This window comes from Camellia sinensis, chromosome 8 (genome assembly GCF_055761805.1).
Source record: "Camellia sinensis isolate YWXY chromosome 8, ASM5576180v1, whole genome shotgun sequence".
In the NCBI taxonomy this organism is placed as follows: Eukaryota; Viridiplantae; Streptophyta; class Magnoliopsida; order Ericales; family Theaceae; genus Camellia; species Camellia sinensis.
Window position 1 is genome coordinate 167,065,842 of NC_138968.1, and position 9,699 is coordinate 167,075,540.

A 9,699-nucleotide genomic window follows, 5' to 3' on the forward strand; every position below is an offset into this window, starting at 1 on the left:
TTTATTATTTACTTCAGCTAATAACAAAAAACTTTAAAAGATGCAAAATCTAATGATAGAAAAATTTCAAGTTGCAAGTGTTCCAGGGTCTTGGTAACTTTTTGCCTTCACTGTCTTCAAGCCGATGTGCCCCATTACCCAAGACCGAGATGATTCTATATGGCCCCTTCCAGTTTGGGCCAAGCTTGCCCTTTCTCGGATCTTTATTGTTGCCGACGACCTTTCTCAGGACGAGGTCATCAACTTGAAAATCTCGTGGGTTAACATTCTTATTGTAAGCCCTAGCAAGGTGCTGCTGGTTTGCCTCCAGCTAGATTGCTACTTTCTCATTTCTTTCTTCTAATAGGTCTAGATCTCGAGCTAAAAATACATCATTAGTCCCATTCTCCATTCTCCATTCCCTGGGTTCTGGTCCCTGGGATGCCAACCTCCAGTGAAATAACTGCTTCTGTGCCACAAGCCATGGCGAATAGGGACTCCCCAGTTGATCTTCTTGGCGTAGTCCTATATGCCCATAGTACATTGGGTAACTCATCCACCCACTTCCCCTTTGCTGCTTCTAACTTCTTCTTGATTCCATCTAAGATAACCTTATTGGATGCTTCTACTTGACCATTACTCTGAGGGAAGCTTGGAGTAGAGTAGTAGTTCTTGATTTTGTACTTTACACAGAAGCTCTTTATTAGCTTACTGTCAAACTGCGTACCATTGTCTGCTATTATCGCCCTTGGGATCCCAAACCTGGTGATGATGTTCCTCCATATAAAGTTCTTTACATCAATATCCCAAATTTTAGCAAGGGGTTCAGCTTCTACCCACTTGGGGAAGTAATCTGTTACTATGAGCAGGAACTTCCTTTGCCCAGTTGCCCGAGGCTGCTGTCTAACAAGATCCATGCCCGATTAGACAAATGGCCAAGGGTTGGACACTGGGTTTAAATCCGTTGCTGGTTGGTGTATCAAAGGTGCAAACCTCTGACATTTCTCACACCTTCTAACATAAGCTTCTGCATCTTTCTGCATGTAGGGCCACCAGTACCCCTTTAGTAATGGCCCTATGAGCAAGTGACCTGGCCCTAGTGTGGCTTTCACATACTCCTTCATATTTCATACAGGAAGTCTTCAACTTGTGAAGGATGTACACACCTCTAAAGGGGACCGGTAAAAGATCGTCTGCAGAGATGCCCTTCTGCTGTTAGACTAAATCTTGCCGACTTCAGTTTGATCTTGTGTGCTTCTTTACGATTATCTGGCAGTTTCCCATCTCTTAGGAATGTTATTATCGCATCCATCCAACTTGGTCCCATCTCCACACACATTGCCTCATGCTTTGTGTTCAGTGGTTCTACGCTTGGACCTGACAAATAGTCGACCATTATTATCCTTGCCTCTCCTGGTTTTATTGCACTAGCCAGGTTGGCCAAGGCATCAGCATGGTTGTTGTCATCTCGGCTAACTTACTGTAGTCGGTAATTTTGGAATAATGCTATCAACCTGCCCACCTCCTTTATGTAGGCCATTATTTTTTCATCTCGGGCTGCGAACTCGCCCGTTGCCTGGTTAACGATAAGCTGGGAGTCATAGAAGACCATTACCTCATTGGTTTTCATTGCTGCTGCCAATTTTAATCTTGCGATCAGTGATTCATACTCTGCTTTGTTGTTTGAGGCCTTAAACCCCAAATGAATGGATTGTTCCCACATCTGCCCATCCGGCGATACCAGCACAACTCCTGCCCCCGCTCCTTGTCGGTTTGAAATTCCATCAACAAACAGGCGGAAGGAGTCACCGACGTAAATACTATAGGGCTTGAGTTTCTCTTCTTTCCTCTGTTCAGCTATCCCTAGCTGGGTTTCTCCTTGTTCTCCTGGACATTGTATATTTCGGCTCAATGGAGCCCGATGTATGATGGCACCTGGTGTGAACTCGGCCATGAAGTCGGCCAAGACTTGGCCTTTGATTGCTGTTCTGGGTCTGAATTCCAGGTCATATTGACCCAACACCACTGTTCATTTGGCTGTCCTGCCTATCAGATCTCTTTGCTGCAACAGGGACTTCAAAGGATGCTCAGTTAACACCACAATCTTATGGGCTTGAAAGTAATGATTCATCTTTTGGAGGCCATTACTAAAGCCAGTATCAGTTTCTCCAAGGGTAGGTATCTGGTCTTTGCCTCTGATAGGGTTTTACTTACGTAGTAAACTGCCCTCTGTTCTCTCTTTTCTTCTCTGGTTACCACTGCACTCACTGCATGCTCTGAAACCGCCAAGTATAAGAATAGTTCCTCTCCAGGTATTGGATTTGAGAGAACTGGAGCGGTGGTCAACTATTTCTTCAAGTCGGCTAAGGCGACTTCGCATTCTTCTATCCATAAGAAGTCTGTGGCTTTTTTTACTAAGCTAAAGAAAGGTTTGCATTTGTCAGAACTTCTGCTTCTGAACCTATTCAGAGCTGCAGCGCTTCCAGTCAATATCTGTACTTGTTTGGCTAATGTTGGGCTCTTCAAGTCCAAGATGGCCTTGATCAGATCTGGGCTCGCCTCAATGTCCTTTCTGGTGGCCAAGTATCCCAGGAACTTTCCTGACCCAACTCCAAATGCACACTTCGACGCATTGAGTCAGAGCCGAAATGTCCTTAGGATATCAAAGACTACTTTCAGGTCGGCCAGATGATCCTCAGGTTTCTTGGTCTTTACGACCATGTCATTAATGTATACCTTCACTGTTTTGCCTATAAGATGTCTGAATATCTTTGTCACAAATCTCTGGTAGGTTGCTCCTACATTTTTCAACCCGAAAGGCATTAGCCCTTTTGGGGTGATACATGCAGTCTTCTCCTTATCTGGGGGGTATGTGGCTATCTGATGGTATCCCTTGTATGCGTCCAGGAAACTCATCCTTCCATGTCCTGAGGTGCCATCCACCAATTGGTCAATTTTGGGGAGTGGGAAATTGCCTTTTGGACAAGCCTTGTTCAAGCTGGTGACGTCCACACAGACCCTCCACTTCCCATTCTTCATCTTCACGACTACTGTGTTTGATAACCATGTTGGGTAGTTTACCTCTCGGATGGCTCTGGCCTCTAGAAGTTTGTCGACTTCCTCTTCTACTATCTCAATATGCATCAACGTAGGCCTTCTTACTCGCTGGATGACAGGTTTAGCTGACCTATCCACATTCAGTCTATGGCAAGTGACCTCAGGATCAATGCCAGGCATCTCGTATGGTGTCCAGGTAAACACCTCAAGGTTTGCTCTTAAGAATGCCTCTAATTCCTTTTCCTCTTCCTTACCCAAGCTTGAGCTGGGGAGGAAGAAGCGTTCTTCATCCCCTTACTGGACTAAGATCTTCTTCAAGGCTTCCTCACTTTTCTCGGCTGGTTCTTTGCCGACGTCCTCAAGGACCTCCCTGTCCTCATCCTCAATCTCTACTATTTTTGCTTCTCGTATGTTGCAGGTGGATTTCATTGCTGCTATGGAACAATTCTTTGCCTACACCTGATCCTTTCCGACCTCTTCAATTCCATGTTCTGTTAGGAACCGCAACAGCTGGTGCAGTGTTGAGGGAACAGCCCCCATTGCATGCAGCCATGGCCTTCCCAGGATAGCATTATAAGGGGAGGGGGTGTCAATTATGTGAACTCAGTTTGTACCTTCTTGGTGTCAGCCTACACCTCTAAACTTATTGCTTCCAAGGGCCACGTCGACATTCCATTAAACCCGACCATTGAACCATTGCATTGTTCCACATCTTCTTGGTGAAGGCCAAGCTCCTTGTAACACCTAATATACATGATGTCACAAGAGTTGCCCTGGTCGATCAGAATTCGCTTTACCTAGCACTCTCCAATTTGGAGAGATATTACGAGGGCATCATTGTGTGGATGCTGCAACATGTCTAGATTGTCTTCAGTGAAGGACACCATTAGTCCCTGGTGCTCGGCTGCCCTAGGTCTTTTCTGCCGGACCTGATACACATGCTGCAAGTGTTTTACCTTCTGAGTCTCCCCACGTATCTCATTCTCATTGACCTTCGAGTGAATGACATTGATTACTCAAGGTCTGCCTACTTGCGGTTGTGGTGTTGGTAGAGGCGGTGCTGCTGGTGCCTGAGGCAGTCTCATTTGTTCTTTCCTCGTCCTGGCCTCATCTACAAGGTCCCTTAAATGACCTTGCCTTACCAAGTCATCCAGATGTGCTTTTAGGGCTCTGCACCCTTGAGTTAGATGCCCATCCTCATTGTGGTAGGCACAGTGTTTCCCCAGACTCCTCCTCATAAATTCACCAGGAATCTTCTTTGGTGCTTTATAATAGGGCTGAATCTAGATTCTTTCCAAGACTTGTTAAACTGGAATTCGGAATATGGTTATGACTGCCTGTGTAGCCCTCAGTCCTGTCTCTTGCTTATTGTATCCATTATTACCTCGGTTTTGCTTCGGGGAGCCGTTTCTCTTTTCTTGTTTGGATGCCTTTGTCTCTGGCGTGTCCTCCTCAGCTCTCGCATACTTCTCTATCCTATCCATTAGTTCCTCCATACTTTTTGGCAGTGTCTTTGCCAATGACTTTCAAAGCGGACAGTCATCGTGCAGGCCGTTCTTAAAAGACACGACCACCACCTCTTGGTTGTATCATGGTATTTGATTGAGCACCTCATAATATCTTTTGGCATAGGCCTTAAGGCTCTCATCCTCGCCAATTCTCAGAGCCATCAGGGAGTCCACCCTCAATGGCTGTAGTTTGTTTGTCACAAACCAGGCCACAAACATCTCGGCCAAGCCCTCCTAGCTTTTCACAGTTCCTTTCGGCAACTTGTGAAACCAGTTTGATGCGATTTCCCCAAAGGATGAGGGGAACACTTTGCAGAGCAATGACTTGTTTCCAGTGTATAGCGCCATTGAGTTCAGGTACAGGCCGACGTGAAAGTTAAGGTCGGACTTTCTATCGTATATCTGTAATCTCGGCATGTGGAACTTCTTTAGGGCCTTAAATTTGTCCAATTCCATCGAGAACGGAGTTCTCGGCTTGACAGGAGAGATCACCTCGGCATCTTGCTGCTTCCTCTGGAGGTAATCCCTCAAATCCTCCTTGGTCCGTCTAGGAGCTCAGCTATCAATGGATTTGAGCCTTTTTGGTGCACTACTCCCGGCGTCCTTATGAGTCCTCTTGGAACTTCCTCTGTTAGTCGTATCAAAACAGAGCTCCTTCCCTTGAACATGCCGATGTTCTTTGGTATAGGCTTCTTTGGTATGATGTGTCCTCCGAGAATCTCCCTTTATTGACTCTCTTCGCCCGACCTCCCTTGAAGGCTGGTGAGAATGTTCCTTGGTTCTGTTGGGCCGAGGGACTTCAGGAATTGTCTTTTGCCCCTCCTGTCTAGACATCTTTTTTGGCCGCTGGAATCGGTGTATCCATAACAGAAATGGTGGTTGCATGACGTTGTTCTGCATCATGAAATTGATGACCGATTGCAGTTCCACCAATTTATTCACCATTCCCTTCATCTTGTCGTCCTTCCGCAGGCATCTATCTTTCCATACCTGGAGGTCATCCTCGTTATAATACCCACCTCGATCTCCCTTCTTTGGTCCGTCTCCCTTCTGGCTGATGTCTTTCTCTTCGGGATTCCTATCCCAAGTTTCTTCATTACAGTTATCCTCCTCCTCGTTATGGTCAATGTGTTTACCACTTTCAGTAGGGACGTCGTCCTCGATCTTCTCTTTCTCTTCGTCGTTGCCATCTATTCTCCTTTCTTTCTCACAAATGACGCTAAATTATGTGTGTTGATTTCTGACCACACTGCCAATCAGGTACTCAGTTGGAGAATACCCGCAGAATAGATGGCACCCGAACGACCTGTCACGAAAAGATAAGACCCCGACGGTGGTTCGTCCACCCGAGGGCACTCCGACGATCAAGTCAATGCTCAATTATCTCTCAAAGATAGCAGATAGTGTTTTAACTCACTAGCCAGAATACAAAAAAGCGTACCTTAGACCCATGAGGGTGCCTTACTTTTATAGTTAGCACTGACCTGATCCCTGTAGAAGCCTAGCTTCCCTTGGACTCTAGCCCAATGCCCATATTGGACTCTTTAATAGATAAAGATAAACTCCCTAAGAGCTTTATCCCTATCCAGGCTGAGGTCCTCAATCATTCTAGGACTCTTATAACTTATCCATTTACCCCAAATTCTGGCATTTTCACAGATAACCTTGGCCTAGCTGAGATCATCTCGATATCATGTCCAGGACATGTGGCACCTTGACTGACACTTCGGTGCCACCTTGGCCACATGTTGCTACTCACAAAATATGTCCCCACAGTTTTCTCTCTTCTCTCTCTCACATCCTAAGCTTCTAGTCGATCATCCTACATTTAGATATTTTTATGTAAAGTTATTGGTTTACACGTTCGTGTTTTCGATTTCTCGAGATCGGTTCTTAATTCATTGATGAATACATATACACTGTGTGTTTATAGAACTGTTGTAAATAGGATTCAAGAATTACGATTGATGAATATAAAGTTTAGCGGTGATTGATTACGAGTTTAAATGACGAAAGATCTTGTAGTTTGATGGCATGTAGATTGGTTCACCAACCAATAAATGACCCTCTCTCTTGTTAATTCCACTTAACCCTTAACTTCTACTGATATATATCCATTGGATAAAAAATTTGAAATAATTTTGGTCATAAGGCTTTGTTGTGTTTTGTGATTAATTGAATTAGCTTTTGGTTATGAAACTTTGTATTGCTTTAATTATGAATTCACAAATTTGATTCTAAAATTGCTAGTTAAATCTATCATGGAATTGAAAATTTTACTTCTACAATTCTAGGTGAAAATATCCTTGTTTTTGGTTTGGAACATTAATTTAATACAATAAAGCTGTAAGATATCAAAATTTTATTATCTTAGAGGGCTTCAATTTTGATATATATTCACCTGATATTCCATTGAAAGTGCAATAGGAGATTAAAATCTGAAAACACATATACCTCTTAAGTGGTAGAGATAATACACCCTAATTACGAAGTTAGTGATTTTAGTTATGAATTATACCTGATTCTGTTCAACATTGTTATACTATGTTAGTGTATTTGCTTTGAATTTGTTGTTGTCATTGAAGATAGGGTTAATATTAGATGCAGTAATCAATCAATTTCTGAATTTTTGCAGCTTGCTTATGATTCTAGAGATATGAGCTCTCGATTGTATACAGATTTTGTGGTGCTTGAAAAACTTGGTATATGGATATTTCAATTTGTCTTCATTACATTTATCCTCTGTTTATTCTTGTATTCTTGAGAAAAGAAGAACTTGTCCATTGGGTTTTGATTTTTTCATTTTATGGCTTCCTTTTATATTTCAAATTATGGTTTTTGCGAGTGACATATGAATTTATGAAGTTATTCATAAGAGCATACCTGCTTAAGTAGATGGGCCCAATTGAAGATGCCAGAGAGTTGAGCATACTCAGAGAGATCCTCATCATGTGAATTTTTTTGGAGTTATTGTCCTTGGAAATTTGAAAGTTAAATTTGTAGGAAAATGTGGCTTTGGCGAAGTTGTCAAATGCAAAAATTTGGTAGACAAATGCATTTGTGCAATTAAGAAAATACCACTTAAGAATGACCATGAAGAGCGCGAAAAATTGTTGAAGTGAGACAAATTTGATCTTTTTGATGACATCTAGATATTTTGAATTTCTCTTTTCTAATTTTTTTCTAAATGTATAGTGAAGTGCTTGCTCTATCGATAATGGAACACCAACATATCGTTCGCTATTATCAGGTTAAAAAAAATTAATCCTTCTACTCTTGTTGCTATACACTTAGATTGCACTCATAATATATAATCTCAACTCCTATCTTAACTATTAATAATCCACTTTTGTAGGCATGGATTGAGGAAGGCTATGTAGATGAAAAATCACAAAGCGACCAAGATTTGTCATCCTCAGATGATTCAGACAAACCGACTACAACATTATATATTCAAATGGAGTTCTACCCCTCGTAAGCATTTCTACTAGGAAAAATTACACTCATAGTCTTTAAAGTTTGTCTCTTGTATCAATTCAATTTTTGTAATTTCTAATTGCATCAATTTTAGTTTTTAAAAAATTTCACTCTCTATTAATATAACACCTATGTGAAAAAAAGAACTACACACAAGTCCAAAATGATTTCGGCATATAGCCAACAAATCTTTTTTTTTTTTGGTGAAAACAAATGAAGCCCAAGTCTCACGTGGGCACAGAGATTTTGTATATGTAAAAGGTATTAAATAATGACACAACAAGGATGTTCACATTTTGATGCAGTCTTTAGTCTCTCAACTTATGGTTGGCAAATATTCAAAAGTATTATTGCCCCTTCCCCTTTTGTGTTGATGTCCAGTTTCCATTATACCAAAAAAATTAAATACAATAAATTAAGTAGTTGAAAATAGAGATCTTACTAATTTTAATCCTCTATTTCATGTAAAAAAACAGAAATCCAGCCTATATTGTTAACTATTCTTTTTCCAAAATTAAATTGACCCCCCAAGTCTTGCTACAAGCAACTACTATCATACATTAAAAAGATGCAAATATGACTATAATTTTTGCATGTGGTTTTAATTTGATCTTTATAATTTTTATTGTATTAATGTTGTCCCTTAATTGTTTATTGTGTTAATTTAATTCGATTTATAATATTTTATGAAGTAGAATAGAAATCAATGAGGAAATATAATATATTGAAAGGGGAATTGACCATCAAATTGGATGACAACCCCTCAATTTTATTATTCTTTTAAAAATGAGTAAATAAACACTATTTTGCAAAGCAGATTCTCAAAAATGTATGATAGTAGTTTAACTATTTAGTTTAGTTAATGTTTTTTTTTACGTGCTATGTTATTCAAATGATATGTGTTTCAGGATTTTACAAGCACGATTGGATTTGTTCAAAGAGTTGGACAATCAGATTGATCAAGATACAATTTGGCGTTATTTTCGCCAAATTGTCGAAGGTGTGGAGCATATTCATCATCGGGGCGTCATTCACTGCGATCTTACTAGAGTGAACATTTTTCTGGACAAAAACAATAATATCATGGTTGGTGATTTTGGTTTAGGAACTCAAATAATTTTTTTTTTTAAATTTTAAATTATTATTAATGTGGAGATAAGGTTTGGAAATACTCCTTGAATCCTGTAGGACGCTCTTGATCTTCAGCTAGTCACTTGAAAAGGAATGAACACTCCGGTCAGGGGTGCCAAAATTAGCACTTCGACGGATAAGTCAGTGTATACTCTCTGGGTTGCTTATATCTCAAGTTAATCTTACTTTTTCTCACATACTTTTTCTCAGCTGATGCTCTTCTTATTTATAGTCATCCTTGATGTTGATGGTTGGGCCCACCTTTCGTCCAACATATAATCGCTCATTCGGCTACCTATTCGTACTCAGCCCGGTTCACAACTGATTCTTCGGCCGATCTGTTTACTCGGGCTCTATCCCTCCGGGATAGAGCTGTATGGTGCATAACTTGATTTCTTTCTTTAAGTTATTCGGCTTCCCTACGTAATAATTATTATTCGGCCCCCACAATTGCCCCCCAAATGTCCTATTAATGTTAGTTAGTCGGCATGTTTGATCTTGGATTTAGAGGGTAAAAAAATACGGCGGTGTCCCTTATTCCAATGCA

The 9,699-nt window shown here is 41.0% G+C and overlaps 1 protein-coding gene across 1 annotated transcript; it reads right to left on the reverse strand.

The window, feature by feature from the left end:
- Nucleotides 1-374: 374 nt before the first annotated feature.
- LOC145798265 (uncharacterized) lies at nucleotides 375-896 on the reverse strand. The gene is made up of 2 exons (XM_082885774.1): nucleotides 777-896; nucleotides 375-662 (listed from the first exon to the last, which is right to left on the reverse strand). Exons 1-2 carry the CDS (start codon nucleotides 894-896, stop codon nucleotides 375-377), a joined length of 408 nt encoding a protein of 135 aa, XP_082741900.1.
- Between the last annotated feature and the right edge of the window lie 8,803 nt (nucleotides 897-9,699).

Excerpts from the sequence above, each read along its gene's own strand:
- LOC145798265 (XM_082885774.1), bottom strand. The coding sequence starts at position 896 with ATGGATCTTGTTAGACAGCAGCCTCGGGCAACTGGGCAAAGGAAGTTC. Across the intron at positions 663-776 it reads CTAAAATTTGGGATATTGAT|TACAAAATCAAGAACTACTA; the intron begins GTAAAGAACTTT and ends TTCTGTGTAAAG.